At 47.1% G+C, this 23,510-nt stretch overlaps 3 protein-coding genes across 3 annotated transcripts in view; all 3 read left to right on the plus strand.

The window, feature by feature from the left end:
- LOC140583134 (uncharacterized) overlaps nt 1–642 on the plus strand; it is a gene marked incomplete at its 3' end in the record, with an annotated part of 46,702 nt that extends 46,060 nt beyond the window's left edge. Inside the window, exon 23 of the mRNA XM_072707774.1 lies at nt 311–642. Within this exon, the coding sequence (XP_072563875.1) occupies nt 311–642 (332 nt within the window). The remainder of the gene's footprint in view (nt 1–310) is intronic.
- Nucleotides 1–23,510, plus strand: part of LOC111861086 (uncharacterized) — a 167,139-nt gene that overhangs the window by 60,401 nt on the left and 83,228 nt on the right. The gene's annotated exons all lie outside the window — the stretch shown is intronic.
- On the plus strand, nt 5,723–23,362 carry LOC140583135 (uncharacterized). The gene is made up of 8 exons (XM_072707775.1): nt 5,723–6,409; nt 6,680–6,841; nt 11,645–12,925; nt 15,857–16,597; nt 17,549–18,433; nt 21,545–21,631; nt 21,908–22,393; nt 23,358–23,362. The coding sequence occupies exons 1-8, from the start codon at nt 5,830–5,832 to the stop codon at nt 23,360–23,362; spliced, it is 4,227 nt and encodes a 1,408-aa protein (XP_072563876.1). The 5' UTR covers nt 5,723–5,829.

Consider the following 23,510-nt stretch of genomic DNA (forward strand, 5'->3'; position numbering starts at 1 on the left):
TCTAGAACAACTGTATCAACTGCAACAACATCTACTACCACTACAACATCCACAGCAGCACCAACCACTACATCAAGCACAACTGCTTCAACTGCAACACCATCTACGACCACTACAACATCCACAGCAGCACCAACAACAACATCTAGCACAACTGCATCAATTGCAACAACATCTACGACCACTACAACTTCCACAGCAGCACCAACCACTACATCAAGCACAACTGCTTCAACTGCAACACCATCGACTGCCACTACAACATCCACAGCAGCACCACCCACTACGTCAAGCACAACTGCTTCAACTGCAACACCATCTACGACCACTACAACATCCACAGCAGCACCAACAACAACATCTAGCTCGACTGCATCAATTGCAACACCATCTACGACCACTACAACATCCACAGCAGCACCAACCACTACGTCAAGCACAACAGCTTCAACTGCAACACCATCTACGACCACAACAACATCCACAGCAGCACCATCCACCACATCAAGCACAACTGCTTCAACTGCAACACCATCTACGACCACTACAACATCCACAGCAGCACCAACAACAACATCTAGCACAACTGCATCAATTGCAACACCATCTACGACCACTACAACATCCACAGCAGCACCAACCACTACATCAAGCACAACTGCTTCAACTGCAACACCATCTACGACCACTATAACATCCACAGCAGCACCAACCACTACATCAAGCACAACTGCATCAACTGCAACGCCCTCAACGACCACTACAACAGCCACAGCAGCACCAACCACTACATCAAGCACAACTGCTTCAACTGCACCTACCACTGCATCAATTACAACTACATCAACTGCAACACCATCTACGACCACTACAACATCCACAGCAGCACCAACAACAACATCTAGCACAACTGCATCAATTGCAACACCTTCTACGACCACTACAACATCCACAGCAGCACCAACCACTACATCAAGTACAACTGGTTCAACTGCAACACCATCTACGACCACTACAACATCCACAGCAGCACCAAAAACAACATCTAGCACAACTGCATCAACTGCAACAACATCTACTACCACTACAACATCCACAGCAGCACCAACCACTACATCAAGCACAACTGCTTCAACTGCAACACCATCTACGACCACTACAACATCCACAGCAGCACCAACAACAACATCTAGCACAACTGCATCAATTGCAACAACATCTACGACCACTACAACATCCACAGCAGCACCAACCACTACATCAAGCACAACTGCTTCAACTGCAACACCATCTACGACCACAACAACATCCACAGCAGCACCATCCACCACATCAAGCACAACTGCTTCAACTGCATCACCATCTACGACCACTACAACATCCACAGTAGCACCAACAACAACATCTAGCACAACTGCATCAATTGCAACACCATCTACGACCACTACAACATCCACAGCAGCACCAACCACTACATTAAGCACAACTGCTTCAACTGCAACACCATCTACGACCACTACAACATCCACAGCAGCACCAACAACAACATCTAGCACAACTGCATCAATTGCAACACCATCTACGACCACTACAACATCCACAGCAGCACCAACCACTACATCAAGCACAACTGCTTCAACTGCAACACCATCTACGACCACTATAACATCCACAGCAGCACCAACCACTACATCAAGCACAACTGCATCAACTGCAACGCCCTCAACGACCACTACAACAGCCACAGCAGCACCAACCACTACATCAAGCACAACTGCTTCAACTGCACCTACCACTGCATCAATTACAACTACATCAACTGCAACACCATCTACGACCACTACAACATCCACAGCAGCACCAACAACAACATCTAGCACAACTGCATCAATTGCAACACCTTCTACGACCACTACAACATCCACAGCAGCACCAACCACTACATCAAGTACAACTGGTTCAACTGCAACACCATCTACGACCACTACAACATCCACAGCAGCACCAAAAACAACATCTAGCACAACTGCATCAACTGCAACAACATCTACTACCACTACAACATCCACAGCAGCACCAACCACTACATCAAGCACAACTGCTTCAACTGCAACACCATCTACGACCACTACAACATCCACAGCAGCACCAACAACAACATCTAGCACAACTGCATCAATTGCAACAACATCTACGACCACTACAACATCCACAGCAGCACCAACCACTACATCAAGCACAACTGCTTCAACTGCAACACCATCTACGACCACAACAACATCCACAGCAGCACCATCCACCACATCAAGCACAACTGCTTCAACTGCATCACCATCTACGACCACTACAACATCCACAGTAGCACCAACAACAACATCTAGCACAACTGCATCAATTGCAACACCATCTACGACCACTACAACATCCACAGCAGCACCAACCACTACATTAAGCACAACTGCTTCAACTGCAACACCATCTACGACCACTACAACATCCACAGCAGCACCAACAACAACATCTAGCACAACTGCATCAATTGCAACACCATCTACGACCACTACAACATCCACAGCAGCACCAACCACTACATCAAGCACAACTGCTTCAACTGCAACACCATCTACTACCACTACAACATCCACAGCAGCACCAACCACTACGTCAAGCACAACTGCTTCAACTGCAACACCATCTACGACCACTATAACATCCACAGCAGCACCAACAACAACATCTAGCTCAACTGCATCAATTGCAACACCATCTACGACCACTACAACATCCACAGCAGCACCAACCACTACGTCAAGCACAACAGCTTCAACTGCAACACCATCTACGACCACAACAACATCCACAGCAGCACCATCCACCACATCAAGCACAACTGCTTCAACTGCAACACCATCTACGACCACTACAACATCCACAGCAGCACCAACAACAACATCTAGCACAACTGCATCAATTGCAACACCATCTACGACCACTACAACATCCACAGCAGCACCAACCACTACATTAAGCACAACTGCTTCAACTGCAACACCATCTACGACCACTATAACATCCACAGCAGCACCAACCACTACATCAAGCACAACTGCATCAACTGCAACGCCCTCAACGACCACTACAACATCCACAGCAGCACCAACCACTACATCAAGCACAACTGCTTCAACTGCACCTACCACTGCATCAATTACAACTACATCAACTGCAACACCATCTACGACCACTACAACATCCACAGCAGCACCAACAACAACATCTAGCACAACTGCATCAATTGCAACACCATCTACGACCTCTACAACATCCACAGCAGCACCAACCACTACATCAAGCACAACTGCTTCAACTGCAACACCATCTACGACCACTACAACATCCACAGCAGCACCAACAACAACATCTAGCACAACTGCATCAATTGCAACACCATCTACGACCACTACAACATCCACAGCAGCACCAACCACTACATCAAGCACAACTGCTTCAACTGCAACACCATCTACGACCACTATAACATCCACAGCAGCACCAACCACTACATCAAGCACAACTGCATCAACTGCAACGCCCTCAACGACCACTACAACATCCACAGCAGCACCAACCACTACATCAAGCACAACTGCTTCAACTGCACCTACCACTGCATCAATTACAACTACATCAACTGCAACACCATCTACGACCACTATAACATCCACAGCAGCACCAACCACTACATCAATTACAACTACATCAACTGCAACACCATCTACGACCACTACTACATCCACAGCAGCACCAACCACTACATCAAGCACAACTGCTTCAACTGCAACACCATCTACGACCACTACAACATCCACAGCAGCACCAACAACAACATCTAGCACAACTGCATCAATTGCAACACCATCTACGACCACTACAACATCCACAGCAGCACCAACCACTACATCAAGCACAACTGCTTCAACTGCAACACCATCTACTACCACTACAACATCCACAGCAGCACCAATAACAACATCTAGCACAACTGCATCAATTGCAACACCATCTACGACCACTACAACATCCACAGCAGCACTAACCACTACATCAAGCACACCTGCATCAACTGCAACAACATCTACGACCACTACAACATCCACAGCAGCACCAACCACTACATCAATTACAACTACATCAACTGCAACACCATCTACGACCACTACTACATCCACAGCAGCACCAACCACTACATCAAGCACAACTGCTTCAACTGCAACACCATCTACGACCACAACAACATCCACAGCAGCACCAACCACTTCATCAAGCACAACTGCATCAACTGCAACAACATCTACTACCACTACAACATCCACAGCAGCACGTACCACTGCATCAATTACAACTGCTTCAACTGCAACACCATCTACAACCACTACAACATCCACAGCAGCACCAACAACAACATCTAGCACAACTGCATCAATTGCAACACCATCTACGACCACTACAACATCCACAGCAGCACCAACCACTACATCAAGCACAACTGCTTCAACTGCAACACCATCTACGACCACTATAACATCCACAGCAGCACCAACCACTACATCAAGCACAACTGCATCAACTGCAACGCCCTCAACGACCACTACAACATCCACAGCAGCACCAACCACTACATCAAGCACAACTGCTTCAACTGCACCTACCACTGCATCAATTACAACTACATCAACTGCAACACCATCTACGACCACTACAACATCCACAGCAGCACCAACAACAACATCTAGCACAACTGCATCAATTGCAACACCATCTACGACCTCTACAACATCCACAGCAGCACCAACCACTACATCAAGCACAACTGCTTCAACTGCAACACCATCTACGACCACTACAACATCCACAGCAGCACCAACAACAACATCTAGCACAACTGCATCAATTGCAACACCATCTACGACCACTACAACATCCACAGCAGCACCAACCACTACATCAAGCACAACTGCTTCAACTGCAACACCATCTACGACCACTATAACATCCACAGCAGCACCAACCACTACATCAAGCACAACTGCATCAACTGCAACGCCCTCAACGACCACTACAACATCCACAGCAGCACCAACCACTACATCAAGCACAACTGCTTCAACTGCACCTACCACTGCATCAATTACAACTACATCAACTGCAACACCATCTACGACCACTATAACATCCACAGCAGCACCAACCACTACATCAATTACAACTACATCAACTGCAACACCATCTACGACCACTACTACATCCACAGCAGCACCAACCACTACATCAAGCACAACTGCTTCAACTGCAACACCATCTACGACCACTATAACATCCACAGCAGCACCAACAACAACATCTAGCACAACTGCATCAATTGCAACACCATCTACGACCACTACAACATCCACAGCAGCACCAACCACTACATCAAGCACAACTGCTTCAACTGCAACACCATCTACGACCACTATAACATCCACAGCAGCACCAACCACTACATCAAGCACAACTGCATCAACTGCAACGCCCTCAACGACCACTACAACATCCACAGCAGCACCAACCACTACATCAAGCACAACTGCTTCAACTGCACCTACCACTGCATCAATTACAACTACATCAACTGCAACACCATCTACGACCACTATAACATCCACAGCAGCACCAACAACAACACCTAGCACAACTGCATCAATTGCAACACCATCTACGACCACTACAACATCCACAGCAGCACAAACCACTACATCAAGCACAACTGCTTCAACTGCAACACCACCTATGACCACAACATCCACAGCAGCACCAACAACAACATCTAGCACAACTGCATCAATTGCAACACCATCTACGACCACTACAACATCCACAGCAGCACCAACCACTACATCAAGCACTACTGCTTCAACTGCAACACCATCTACGACCACTACAACGTCCACAGCAGCACCAACAACAACATCTAGCACAACTGCATCAATTGCAACACCATCTACGACCACTACAACATCCACAGCAGCACCAACCACTACATCAAGCACAACTGCTTCAACTGCAACACCATCTACGACCACTACAACGTCCACAGCAGCACCAACAACAACATCTAGCACAACTGCATCAATTGCAACACCATCTACGACCACTACAACATCCACAGCAGCACCAACCACTACATCAAGCACAACTGCTTCAACTGCAACACCATCTACGACCACTATAATATCCACAGCAGCACCAACCACTACATCAAGCACAACTGCATCAACTGCACCTACCACTGCATCAATTACAACTACATCAACTGCAACACCATCTACGACCACTACAACATCCACAGCAGCACCAACAACAACATCTAGCACAACTGCATCAATTGCAACACCATCTACGATCTCTACAACATCCACAGCAGCACCAACCACTACATCAAGCACAACTGCTTCAACTGCAACACCATCTACTACCACTACAACATCCACAGCAGCACCACCCACTACGTCAAGCACAACTGCTTCAACTGCAACACCATCTACGACCACTATAACATCCACAGCAGCACCAACAACAACATCTAGCTCAACTGCATCAATTGCAACACCATCTACGACCACTACAACATCCACAGCAGCACCAACCACTACGTCAAGCACAACAGCTTCAACTGCAACACCATCTACGACCACAACAACATCCACAGCAGCACCATCCACCACATCAAGCACAACTGCTTCAACTGCAACACCATCTACGACCACTACAACATCCACAGCAGCACCAACAACAACATCTAGCACAACTGCATCAATTGCAACACCATCTACGACCACTACAACATCCACAGCAGCACCAACCACTACATCAAGCACAACTGCTTCAACTGCAACACCATCTACGACCACTATAACATCCACAGCAGCACCAACCACTACATCAAGCACAACTGCATCAACTGCAACGCCCTCAACGACCACTACAACATCCACAGCAGCACCAACCACTACATCAAGCACAACTGCTTCAACTGCACCTACCACTGCATCAATTACAACTACATCAACTGCAACACCATCTACGACCACTATAACATCCACAGCAGCACCAACCACTACATCAAGCACAACTGCATCAACTGCAACGCCCTCAACGACCACTACAACATCAACAGCAGCACCAACCACTACATCAAGCACAACTGCTTCAACTGCACCTACCACTGCATCAATTACAACTACATCAACTGCAACACCATCTACGACCACTACAACATCCACAGCAGCACCAACAACAACATCTAGCACAACTGCATCAATTGCAACACCTTCTACGACCACTACAACATCCACAGCAGCACCAACCACTACATCAAGCACAACTGGTTCAACTGCAACACCATCTACGACCACTACAACATCCACAGCAGCACCAACAACAACATCTAGCACAACTGCATCAACTGCAACAACATCTACTACCACTACAACATCCACAGCAGCACCAACCACTACATCAAGCACAACTGCTTCAACTGCAACACCATCTACGACCACTACAACATCCACAGCAGCACCAACAACAACATCTAGCACAACTGCATCAATTGCAACAACATCTACGACCACTACAACATCCACAGCAGCACCAACCACTACATCAAGCACAACTGCTTCAACTGCAACACCATCTACTACCACTACAACATCCACAGCAGCACCACCCACTACGTCAAGCACAACTGCTTCAACTGCAACACCATCTACGACCACTATAACATCCACAGCAGCACCAACAACAACATCTAGCTCAACTGCATCAATTGCAACACCATCTACGACCACTACAACATCCACAGCAGCACCAACCACTACGTCAAGCACAACAGCTTCAACTGCAACACCATCTACGACCACAACAACATCCACAGCAGCACCATCCACCACATCAAGCACAACTGCTTCAACTGCAACACCATCTACGACCACTACAACATCCACAGCAGCACCAACAACAACATCTAGCACAACTGCATCAATTGCAACACCATCTACGACCACTACAACATCCACAGCAGCACCAACCACTACATCAAGCACAACTGCTTCAACTGCAACACCATCTACGACCACTATAACATCCACAGCAGCACCAACCACTACATCAAGCACAACTGCATCAACTGCAATGCCCTCAACGACCACTACAACAGCCACAGCAGCACCAATCACTACATCAAGCACAACTGCTTCAACTGCACCTACCACTGCATCAATTACAACTACATCAACTGCAACACCATCTACGACCACTACAACATCCACAGCAGCACCAACAACAACATCTAGCACAACTGCATCAATTGCAACACCATCTACGATCTCTACAACATCCACAGCAGCACCAACCACTACATCAAGCACAACTGCTTCAACTGCAACACCATCTACGACCACTACAACATCCACAGCAGCACCAACAACAACATCTAGCACAACTGCATCAATTGCAACACCATCTACGACCACTACAACATCCACAGCAGCACCAACCACTACATCAAGCACAACTGCTTCAACTGCAACACCATCTACTACCACTACAACATCCACAGCAGCACCACCCACTACGTCAAGCACAACTGCTTCAACTGCAACACCATCTACGACCACTATAACATCCACAGCAGCACCAACAACAACATCTAGCTCAACTGCATCAATTGCAACACCATCTACGACCACTACAACATCCACAGCAGCACCAACCACTACGTCAAGCACAACAGCTTCACCTGCAACACCATCTACGACCACAACAACATCCACAGCAGCACCATCCACCACATCAAGCACAACTGCTTCAACTGCAACACCATCTACGACCACTACAACATCCACAGCAGCACCAACAACAACATCTAGCACAACTGCATCAATTGCAACACCATCTACGACCACTACAACATCCACAGCAGCACCAACCACTACATCAAGCACAACTGCTTCAACTGCAACACCATCTACGACCACTATAACATCCACAGCAGCACCAACCACTACATCAAGCACAACTGCATCAACTGCAACGCCCTCAACGACCACTACAACATCCACAGCAGCACCAACCACTACATCAAGCACAACTGCTTCAACTGCACCTACCACTGCATCAATTACAACTACATCAACTGCAACACCATCTACGACCACTATAACATCCACAGCAGCACCAACCACTACATCAAGCACAACTGCATCAACTGCAACGCCCTCAATGACCACTACAACATCAACAGCAGCACCAACCACTACATCAAGCACAACTGCTTCAACTGCACCTACCACTGCATCAATTACAACTACATCAACTGCAACACCATCTACGACCACTACAACATCCACAGCAGCACCAACAACAACATCTAGCACAACTGCATCAATTGCAACACCTTCTACGACCACTACAACATCCACAGCAGCACCATCCACTACATCAAGCACAACTGGTTCAACTGCAACACCATCTACGACCACTACAACATCCACAGCAGCACCAACAACAACATCTAGCACAACTGCATCAACTGCAACAACATCTACTACCACTACAACATCCACAGCAGCACCAACCACTACATCAAGCACAACTGCTTCAACTGCAACACCATCTACGACCACTACAACATCCACAGCAGCACCAACAACAACATCTAGCACAACTGCATCAATTGCAACAACATCTACGACCACTACAACATCCACAGCAGCACCAACCACTACATCAAGCACAACTGCTTCAACTGCAACACCATCTACTACCACTACAACATCCACAGCAGCACCACCCACTACGTCAAGCACAACTGCTTCAACTGCAACACCATCTACGACCACTATAACATCCACAGCAGCACCAACAACAACATCTAGCTCAACTGCATCAATTGCAACACCATCTACGACCACTACAACATCCACAGCAGCACCAACCACTACGTCAAGCACAACAGCTTCAACTGCAACACCATCTACGACCACAACAACATCCACAGCAGCACCATCCACCACATCAAGCACAACTGCTTCAACTGCAACACCATCTACGACCACTACAACATCCACAGCAGCACCAACAACAACATCTAGCACAACTGCATCAATTGCAACACCATCTACGACCACTACAACATCCACAGCAGCACCAACCACTACATCAAGCACAACTGCTTCAACTGCAACACCATCTACGACCACTATAACATCCACAGCAGCACCAACCACTACATCAAGCACAACTGCATCAACTGCAACGCCCTCAACGACCACTACAACAGCCACAGCAGCACCAACCACTACATCAAGCACAACTGCTTCAACTGCACCTACCACTGCATCAATTACAACTACATCAACTGCAACACCATCTACGACCACTACAACATCCACACCAGCACCAACAACAACATCTAGCACAACTGCATCAATTGCAACACCTTCTACGACCACTACAACATCCACAGCAGCACCAACCACTACATCAAGTACAACTGGTTCAACTGCAACACCATCTACGACCACTACAACATCCACAGCAGCACCAACAACAACATCTAGCACAACTGCATCAACTGCAACAACATCTACTACCACTACAACATCCACAGCAGCAACAACCACTACATCAAGCACAACTGCTTCAACTGCAACACCATCTACGACCACTACAACATCCACAGCAGCACCAACAACAACATCTAGCACAACTGCTTCAATTGCAACAACATCTACGACCACTACAACATCCACAGCAGCACCAACCACTACATCAAGCACAACTGCTTCAACTGCAACACCATCTACGACCACAACAACATCCACAGCAGCACCATCCACCACATCAAGCACAACTGCTTCAACTGCATCACCATCTACGACCACTACAACATCCACAGTAGCACCAACAACAACATCTAGCACAGCTGCATCAATTGCAACACCATCTACGACCACTACAACATCCACAGCAGCACCAACCACTACATTAAGCACAACTGCTTCAACTGCAACACCATCTATGACCACTACAACATCCACAGCAGCACCAACAACAACATCTAGCACAACTGCATCAATTGCAACACCATCTACGACCACTACAACATCCACAGCAGCACCAACCACTACATTAAGCACAACTGCTTCAACTGCAACACCATCTATGACCACTACAACATCCACAGCAGCACCAACAACAACATCTAGCACAACTGCATCAATTGCAACACCATCTACGACCACTACAACATCCACAGCAGCACCAACCACTACATCAAGCACAACTGCTTCAACTGCAACACCATCTACTACCACTACAACATCCACAGCAGCACCAACCACTACATCAAGCACAACTGCTTCAACTGCAACACCATCTACGACCACTATAACATCCACAGCAGCACCAACATCAACATCTAGCTCAACTGCATCAATTGCAACACCATCTACGACCACTACAACATCCACAGCAGCACCAACCACTACATCAAGCACAACTGCTTCAACTGCAACACCATCTACGACCACTATAACATCCACAGCAGCACCAACCACTACATCAAGCACAACTGCATCAACTGCACCTACCACTGCATCAATTACAACTACATCAACTGCAACACCATCTACGACCACTACAACATCCACAGCAGCACCAACAACAACATCTAGCACAACTGCATCAATTGCAACACCTTCTACGACCACTACAACATCCACAGCAGCACCAACCACTACATCAAGCACAACTGGTTCAACTGCAACACCATCTACGACCACTACAACATCCACAGCAGCACCAACAACAACATCTAGCACAACTGCATCAACTGCAACAACATCTACTACCACTACAACATCCACAGCAGCACCAACCACTACATCAAGCACAACTGCTTCAACTGCAACACCATCTACGACCACTACAACATCCACAGCAGCACCAACAACAACATCTAGCACAACTGCATCAATTGCAACACCATCTACGACCACTACAACATCCACAGCAGCACCAACCACTACATCAAGCACAACTGCTTCAACTGCAACACCATCTACGACCACTACAACATCCACAGCAGCACCAACAACAACATCTAGCACAACTGCATCAATTGCAACACCATCTACGACCACTACAACATCCACAGCAGCACCAACCACTACATCAAGCACAACTGCTTCAACTGCAACACCATCTACGACCACAACAACATCCACAGCAGCACCAACCACTACATCAAGCACAACTGCATCAACTGCAACACCATCAACGACCACTACAACATCCACAGCAGCACCAACCACTACATCAAGCACAACTGCTTCAACTGCAACACCATCTACGACCACTACAACATCCACAGCAGCACCAACAACAACATCTAGCACAACTGCATCAATTGCAACACCATCCACGACAACTACAACATCCACAGCAGCACCAACAACAACATCTAGCACAACTGCTTCAACTGCAACACCATCTACGACCACAACAACATCCACAGCAGCACCAACCACTTCATCAAGCACAACTGCATCAATTGCAACACCATCTATGACCATTACAACATCCACAGCAGCACCAACAACAACATCTAGCACAACTGCATCAACTGCAACAACATCTACTACCACTACAACATCCACAGCAGCACCAACCACTACATCAAGCACAACTGCATCAACTGCAACACCATCTACGACCACTACAACATCCACAGCAGCACCAACAACAACATCTAGCACAACTGCATCAATTGCAACAGCATCTACGACCACTACAACATCCACAGCAGCACCAACCACTACATCAAGCACAACTGCTTCAACTGCAACACCATCTACGACCACTACAACATCCACAGCAGCACCAACAACAACATCTAGCACAACTGCATCAATTGCAACACCATCTACGACCACTACAACATCCACAGCAGCACCAACCACTACATCAAGCACAACTGCATCAACTGCAACACCATCAACGACCACTACAACATCCACAGCAGCACCAACCACTACATCAAGCACAACTGCTTCAACTGCAACACCATCTACGACCACTATAACATCCACAGCAGCACCAACAACAACATCAAGCACAACTGCTTCAACTGCAACACCATCTACTACCACTACAACATCCACAGCAGCACCAACCACTACATCAAGCACAACTGCTTCAACTGCAACACCATCTACGACCACTATAACATCCACAGCAGCACCAACATCAACATCTAGCTCAACTGCATCAATTGCAACACCATCTACGACCACTACAACATCCACAGCAGCACCAACCACTACATCAAGCACAACTGCTTCAACTGCAACACCATCTACGACCACTATAACATCCACAGCAGCACCAACCACTACATCAAGCACAACTGCATCAACTGCACCTACCACTGCATCAATTACAACTACATCAACTGCAACACCATTTACGACCACTACAACATCCACAGCAGCACCAACAACAACATCTAGCACAACTGCATCAATTGCAACACCTTCTACGACCACTACAACATCCACAGCAGCACCAACCACTACATCAAGCACAACTGGTTCAACTGCAACACCATCTACGACCACTACAACATCCACAGCAGCACCAACAACAACATCTAGCACAACTGCATCAACTGCAACAACATCTACTACCACTACAACATCCACAGCAGCACCAACCACTACATCAAGCACAACTGCTTCAACTGCAACACCATCTACGACCACTACAACATCCACAGCAGCACCAACAACAACATCTAGCACAACTGCATCAATTGCAACACCATCTACGACCACTACAACATCCACAGCAGCACCAACCACTACATCAAGCACAACTGCTTCAACTGCAACACCATCTACGACCACTACAACATCCACAGCAGCACCAACAACAACATCTAGCACAACTGCATCAATTGCAACACCATCTACGACCACTACAACATCCACAGCAGCACCAACCACTACATCAAGCACAACTGCTTCAACTGCAACACCATCTACGACCACAACAACATCCACAGCAGCACCAACCACTACATCAAGCACAACTGCATCAACTGCAACACCATCAACGACCACTACAACATCCACAGCAGCACCAACCACTACATCAAGCACAACTGCTTCAACTGCAACACCATCTACGACCACTATAACATCCACAGCAGCACCAACAACAACATCTAGCACAACTGCATCAATTGCAACACCATCTACGAGCACTACAACATCCACAGCAGCACCAACCACTACATCAAGCACAACTGCTTCAACTGCACCACTAACAATAACCACTACAACATCCACAGCAGCACCAACAACAACATCTAGCACAACTGCTTCAATTGCAACACCATCTACGACCACTACAACATCCACAGCAGCACCAACCACTACATCAAGCACAACTGCTTCAACTGCACCATTAAGAATAACCACTACAACATCCACAGCAGCACCAACAACAACATCTAGCACAACTGCATCAATTGCAACACCATCCACGACAACTACAACATCCACAGCAGCACCAACAACAACATCTAGCACAACTGCTTCAATTGCAACACCATCTACGACCACTACAACATCCACAGCAGCACCAACAACAACATCTAGCACAACTGCATCAATTGCAACACCATCCACGACAACTACAACATCCACAGCAGCACCAACAACAACATCTAGCACAACTGCTTCAACTGCAACACCATCTACGACCACAACAACATCCACAGCAGCACCAACCACTTCATCAAGCACAACTGCATCAATTGCAACACCATCTATGACCATTACAACATCCACAGCAGCACCAACAACAACATCTAGCACAACTGCATCAACTGCAACAACATCTACTACCACTACAACATCCACAGCAGCACCAACCACTACATCAAGCACAACTGCATCAACTGCAACACCATCTACGACCACTACAACATCCACAGCAGCACCAACAACAACATCTAGCACAACTGCATCAATTGCAACAGCATCTACGACCACTACAACATCCACAGCAGCACCAACCACTACATCAAGCACAACTGCTTCAACTGCAACACCATCTACGACCACTACAACATCCACAGCAGCACCAACAACAACATCTAGCACAACTGCATCAATTGCAACACCATCTACGACCACTACAACATCCACAGCAGCACCAACCACTACATCAAGCACAACTGCATCAACTGCAACACCATCAACGACCACTACAACATCCACAGCAGCACCAACCACTACATCAAGCACAACTGCTTCAACTGCAACACCATCTACGACCACTATAACATCCACAGCAGCACCAACAACAACATCAAGCACAACTGCTTCAACTGCAACACCATCTACTACCACTACAACATCCACAGCAGCACCAACCACTACATCAAGCACAACTGCTTCAACTGCAACACCATCTACGACCACTATAACATCCACAGCAGCACCAACATCAACATCTAGCTCAACTGCATCAATTGCAACACCATCTACGACCACTACAACATCCACAGCAGCACCAACCACTACATCAAGCACAACTGCTTCAACTGCAACACCATCTACGACCACTATAACATCCACAGCAGCACCAACCACTACATCAAGCACAACTGCATCAACTGCACCTACCACTGCATCAATTACAACTACATCAACTGCAACACCATTTACGACCACTACAACATCCACAGCAGCACCAACAACAACATCTAGCACAACTGCATCAATTGCAACACCTTCTACGACCACTACAACATCCACAGCAGCACCAACCACTACATCAAGCACAACTGGTTCAACTGCAACACCATCTACGACCACTACAACATCCACAGCAGCACCAACAACAACATCTAGCACAACTGCATCAACTGCAACAACATCTACTACCACTACAACATCCACAGCAGCACCAACCACTACATCAAGCACAACTGCTTCAACTGCAACACCATCTACGACCACTACAACATCCACAGCAGCACCAACAACAACATCTAGCACAACTGCATCAATTGCAACAACATCTACGACCACTACAACATCCACAGCAGCACCAACCACTACATCAAGCACAACTGCTTCAACTGCAACACCATCTACGACCACTACAACATCCACAGCAGCACCAACAACAACATCTAGCACAACTGCATCAATTGCAACACCATCTACGACCACTACAACATCCACAGCAGCACCAACCACTACATCAAGCACAACTGCTTCAACTGCAACACCATCTACGACCACAACAACATCCACAGCAGCACCAACCACTACATCAAGCACAACTGCATCAACTGCAACACCATCAACGACCACTACAACATCCACAGCAGCACCAACCACTACATCAAGCACAACTGCTTCAACTGCAACACCATCTACGACCACTACAACATCCACAGCAGCACCAACCACTACGTCAAGCACAACAGCTTCAACTGCAACACCATCTACGACCACAACAACATCCACAGCAGCACCATCCACCACATCAAGCACAACTGCTTCAACTGCAACACCATCTACGACCACTACAACATCCACAGCAGCACCAACAACAACATCTAGCACAACTGCATCAATTGCAACACCATCTACGACCACTACAACATCCACAGCAGCACCAACCACTACATCAAGCACAACTGCTTCAACTGCAACACCATCTACGACCACTATAACATCCACAGCAGCACCAACCACTACATCAAGCACAACTGCATCAACTGCAACGCCCTCAACGACCACTACAACAGCCACAGCAGCACCAACCACTACATCAAGCACAACTGCTTCAACTGCACCTACCACTGCATCAATTACAACTACATCAACTGCAACACCATCTACGACCACTACAACATCCACAGCAGCACCAACCACTACATCAAGCACAACTGCTTCAACTGCAACACCATCTACGACCACTACAACATCCACAGCAGCACCAACAACAACATCTAGCACAACTGCATCAATTGCAACACCATCTACGACCACTACAACATCCACAGCAGCACCAACCACTACATCAAGCACAACTGCTTCAACTGCAACACCATCTACGACCACTACAACATCCACAGCAGCACCAACAACAACATCTAGCACAACTGCATCAATTGCAACACCATCTACGACCACTACAACATCCACAGCAGCACCAACCACTACATCAAGCACAACTGCTTCAACTGCAACACCATCTACGACCACAACAACATCCACAGCAGCACCAACCACTACATCAAGCACAACTGCATCAACTGCAACACCATCAACGACCACTACAACATCCACAGCAGCACCAACCACTACATCAAGCACAACTGCTTCAACTGCAACACCATCTACGACCACTATAACATCCACAGCAGCACCAACAACAACATCTAGCACAACTGCATCAATTGCAACACCATCTACGAGCACTACAACATCCACAGCAGCACCAACCACTACATCAAGCACAACTGCTTCAACTGCACCACTAACAATAACCACTACAACATCCACAGCAGCACCAACAACAACATCTAGCACAACTGCTTCAATTGCAACACCATCTACGACCACTACAACATCCACAGCAGCACCAACCACTACATCAAGCACAACTGCTTCAACTGCACCATTAAGAATAACCACTACAACATCCACAGCAGCACCAACAACAACATCTAGCACAACTGCATCAATTGCAACACCATCCACGACAACTACAACATCCACAGCAGCACCAACAACAACATCTAGCACAACTGCTTCAATTGCAACACCATCTACGACCACTACAACATCCACAGCAGCACCAACAACAACATCTAGCACAACTGCATCAATTGCAACACCATCCACGACAACTACAACATCCACAGCAGCACCAACAACAACATCTAGCACAACTGCATCAATTGCAACACCATCTACGACCACAACAACATCCACAGCAGCACCAACCACTTCATCAAGCACAACTGCATCAATTGCAACACCATCTATGACCATTACAACATCCACAGCAGCACCAACAACAACATCTAGCACAACTGCATCAACTGCAACAACATCTACTACCACTACAACATCCACAGCAGCACCAACCACTACATCAAGCACAACTGCATCAACTGCAACACCATCTACGACCACTACAACATCCACAGCAGCACCAACAACAACATCTAGCACAACTGCATCAATTGCAACAGCATCTACGACCACTACAACATCCACAGCAGCACCAACCACTACATCAAGCACAACTGCTTCATTTGCAACACCATCTACGACCACTACAACATCCACAGCAGCACCAACAACAACATCTAGCACAACTGCATCAATTGCAACACCATCTACGACCACTACAACATCCACAGCAGCACCAACCACTACATCAAGCACAACTGCTTCAACTGCAACACCATCTACGACCACAACAACATCCACAGCAGCACCAACCACTACATCAAGCACAACTGCATCAACTGCAACACCATCAACGACCACTACAACATCCACAGCAGCACCAACCACTACATCAAGCACAACTGCTTCAACTGCAACACCATCTACGACCACTATAACATCCACAGCAGCACCAACAACAACATCTAGCACAACTGCTTCAACTGCAACACCATCTACTACCACTACAACATCCACAGCAGCACCAACCACTACATCAAGCACAACTGCTTCAACTGCAACACCATCTACGACCACTACAACATCCACAGCAGCACCAACATCAACATCTAGCTCAACTGCATCAATTGCAACACCATCTACGACCACTACAACATCCACAGCAGCACCAACCACTACATCAAGCACAACTGCTTCAACTGCAACACCATCTACGACCACAACAACATCCACAGCAGCACCAACCACTACATCAAGCACAACTGCATCAACTGCAACACCATCAACGACCACTACAACATCCACAGCAGCACCAACCACTACGTCAAGCACAACAGCTTCAACTGCAACACCATCTACGACCACAACAACATCCACAGCAGCACCATCCACCACATCAAGCACAACTGCTTCAACTGCAACACCATCTACGACCACTACAACATCCACAGCAGCACCAACAACAACATCTAGCACAACTGCATCAATTGCAACACCATCTACGACCACTACAACATCCACAGCAGCACCAACCACTACATCAAGCACAACTGCTTCAACTGCAACACCATCTACGACCACTATAACATCCACAGCAGCACCAACCACTACATCAAGCACAACTGCATCAACTGCAACGCCCTCAACGACCACTACAACAGCCACAGCAGCACCAACCACTACATCAAGCACAACTGCTTCAACTGCACCTACCACTGCATCAATTACAACTACATCAACTGCAACACCATCTACGACCACTACAACATCCACACCAGCACCAACAACAACATCTAGCACAACTGCATCAATTGCAACACCTTCTACGACCACTACAACATCCACAGCAGCACCAACCACTACATCAAGCACAACTGCTTCAACTGCAACACCATCTACGACCACAACAACATCCACAGCAGCACCAACCACTACATCAAGCACAACTGCATCAACTGCAACACCATCAACGACCACTACAACATCCACAGCAGAACCAACCACTACATCAAGCACAACTGCTTCAACTGCAACACCATCTACGACCACTACAACATCCACAGCAGCACCAACAACAACATCTAGCACAACTGCATCAATTGCAACACCATCTACGACCACTACAACATCCACAGCAGCACCAACCACTACATCAAGCACAACTGCTTCAACTGCAACACCATCTACGACCACTACAACATCCACAGCAGCACCAACAACAACATCTAGCACAACTGCATCAATTGCAACACCATCTACGACCACTACAACATCCACAGCAGCACCAACCACTACATCAAGCACAACTGCTTCAACTGCAACACCATCTACGACCACAACAACATCCACAGCAGCACCAACCACTACATCAAGCACAACTGCATCAACTGCAACACCATCAACGACCACTACAACATCCACAGCAGCACCAACCACTACATCAAGCACAACTGCTTCAACTGCAACACCATCTACGACCACTATAACATCCACAGCAGCACCAACAACAACATCTAGCACAACTGCATCAATTGCAACACCATCTACGAGCACTACAACATCCACAGCAGCACCAACCACTACATCAAGCACAACTGCTTCAACTGCACCACTAACAATAACCACTACAACATCCACAGCAGCACCAACAACAACATCTAGCACAACTGCTTCAATTGCAACACCATCTACGACCACTACAACATCCACAGCAGCACCAACCACTACATCAAGCACAACTGCTTCAACTGCACCATTAAGAATAACCACTACAACATCCACAGCAGCACCAACAACAACATCTAGCACAACTGCATCAATTGCAACACCATCCACGACAACTACAACATCCACAGCAGCACCAACAACAACATCTAGCACAACTGCTTCAATTGCAACACCATCTACGACCACTACAACATCCACAGCAGCACCAACAACAACATCTAGCACAACTGCATCAATTGCAACACCATCCACGACAACTACAACATCCACAGCAGCACCAACAACAACATCTAGCACAACTGCATCAATTGCAACACCATCTACGACCACAACAACATCCACAGCAGCACCAACCACTTCATCAAGCACAACTGCATCAATTGCAACACCATCTATGACCATTACAACATCCACAGCAGCACCAACAACAACATCTAGCACAACTGCATCAACTGCAACAACATCTACTACCACTACAACATCCACAGCAGCACCAACCACTACATCAAGCACAACTGCATCAACTGCAACACCATCTACGACCACTACAACATCCACAGCAGCACCAACAACAACATCTAGCACAACTGCATCAATTGCAACAGCATCTACGACCACTACAACATCCACAGCAGCACCAACCACTACATCAAGCACAACTGCTTCAACTGCAACACCATCTACGACCACTACAACATCCACAGCAGCACCAACAACAACATCTAGCACAACTGCATCAATTGCAACACCATCTACGACCACTACAACATCCACAGCAGCACCAACCACTACATCAAGCACAACTGCTTCAACTGCAACACCATCTACGACCACAACAACATCCACAGCAGCACCAACCACTACATCAAGCACAACTGCATCAACTGCAACACCATCAACGACCACTACAACATCCACAGCAGCACCAACCACTACATCAAGCACAACTGCTTCAACTGCAACACCATCTACGACCACTATAACATCCACAGCAGCACCAACAACAACATCAAGCACAACTGCTTCAACTGCAACACCATCTACTACCACTACAACATCCACAGCAGCACCAACCACTACATCAAGCACAACTGCTTCAACTGCAACACCATCTACGACCACTATAACATCCACAGCAGCACCAACATCAACATCTAGCTCAACTGCATCAATTGCAACACCATCTACGACCACTACAACATCCACAGCAGCACCAACCACTACATCAAGCACAACTGCTTCAACTGCAACACCATCTACGACCACTATAACATCCACAGCAGCACCAACCACTACATCAAGCACAACTGCATCAACTGCACCTACCACTGCATCAATTACAACTACATCAACTGCAACACCATCTACGACCACTACAACATCCACAGCAGCACCAACAACAACATCTAGCACAACTGCATCAATTGCAACACCTTCTACGACCACTACAACATCCACAGCAGCACCAACCACTACATCAAGCACAACTGGTTCAACTGCAACACCATCTACGACCACTACAACATCCACAGCAGCACCAACAACAACATCTAGCACAACTGCATCAACTGCAACAACATCTACTACCACTACAACATCCACAGCAGCACCAACCACTACATCAAGCACAACTGCTTCAACTGCAACACCATCTACGACCACTACAACATCCACAGCAGCACCAACAACAACATCTAGCACAACTGCATCAATTGCAACACCATCTACGACCACTACAACATCCACAGCAGCACCAACCACTACATCAAGCACAACTGCTTCAACTGCAACACCATCTACGACCACTACAACATCCACAGCAGCACCAACAACAACATCTAGCACAACTGCATCAATTGCAACACCATCTACGACCACTACAACATCCACAGCAGCACCAACCACTACATCAAGCACAACTGCTTCAACTGCAACACCATCTACGGCCACAACAACATCCACAGCAGCACCAACCACTACATCAAGCACAACTGCATCAACTGCAACACCATCAACGACCACTACAACATCCACAGCAGCACCAACCACTACATCAAGCACAACTGCTTCAACTGCAACACCATCTACGACCACTACAACATCCACAACAGCATCAACAACAACATCTAGCACAACTGCATCAATTGCAACACCATCTACGACCACTACAACATCCACAGCAGCACCAACCACTACATCAAGCACAACTGCTTCAACTGCAACACCATCTACGACCACTACAACATCCACAGCAGCACCAACAACAACATCTAGCACAACTGCATCAATTGCAACACCATCTACGACCACTACAACATCCACAGCAGCACCAACCACTACATCAAGCACAACTGCTTCAACTGCAACACCATCTACGACCACAACAACATCCACAGCAGCACCAACCACTACATCAAGCACAACTGCATCAACTGCAACACCATCAACGACCACTACAACATCCACAGCAGCACCAACCACTACATCAAGCACAACTGCTTCAACTGCAACACCATCTACGACCACTATAACATCCACAGCAGCACCAACAACAACATCTAGCACAACTGCATCAATTGCAACACCATCTACGAGCACTACAACATCCACAGCAGCACCAACCACTACATCAAGCACAACTGCTTCAACTGCACCACTAACAATAACCACTACAACATCCACAGCAGCACCAACAACAACATCTAGCACAACTGCTTCAATTGCAACACCATCTACGACCACTACAACATCCACAGCAGCACCAACCACTACATCAAGCACAACTGCTTCAACTGCACCATTAAGAATAACCACTACAACATCCACAGCAGCACCAACAACAACATCTAGCACAACTGCATCAATTGCAACACCATCCACGACAACTACAACATCCACAGCAGCACCAACAACAACATCTAGCACAACTGCTTCAATTGCAACACCATCTACGACCAC

The sequence above is a fragment of the Paramormyrops kingsleyae genome, chromosome 25 (genome assembly GCF_048594095.1).
Source record: "Paramormyrops kingsleyae isolate MSU_618 chromosome 25, PKINGS_0.4, whole genome shotgun sequence".
NCBI classification, from domain to species: domain Eukaryota; kingdom Metazoa; phylum Chordata; class Actinopteri; order Osteoglossiformes; family Mormyridae; genus Paramormyrops; species Paramormyrops kingsleyae.

What these genes read in the sequence shown, in the direction of transcription:
- LOC140583135 (XM_072707775.1), top strand. Translation starts at nt 5,830, where the DNA reads ATGACCACAACATCCACAGCAGCACCAACAACAACATCTAGCACAACT. An exon ending in AGCACCAACAACAACATCTA is followed by an intron (nt 6,410 to 6,679) that starts GCACAACTGCAT and finishes CATCCACAGCAG; the next exon opens with CACCAACCACTACGTCAAGC. An exon ending in AGCACCAACCACTACATCAA is followed by an intron (nt 12,926 to 15,856) that starts GCACAACTGCTT and finishes CAACATCCACAG; the next exon opens with CAGCACCAACAACAACATCT.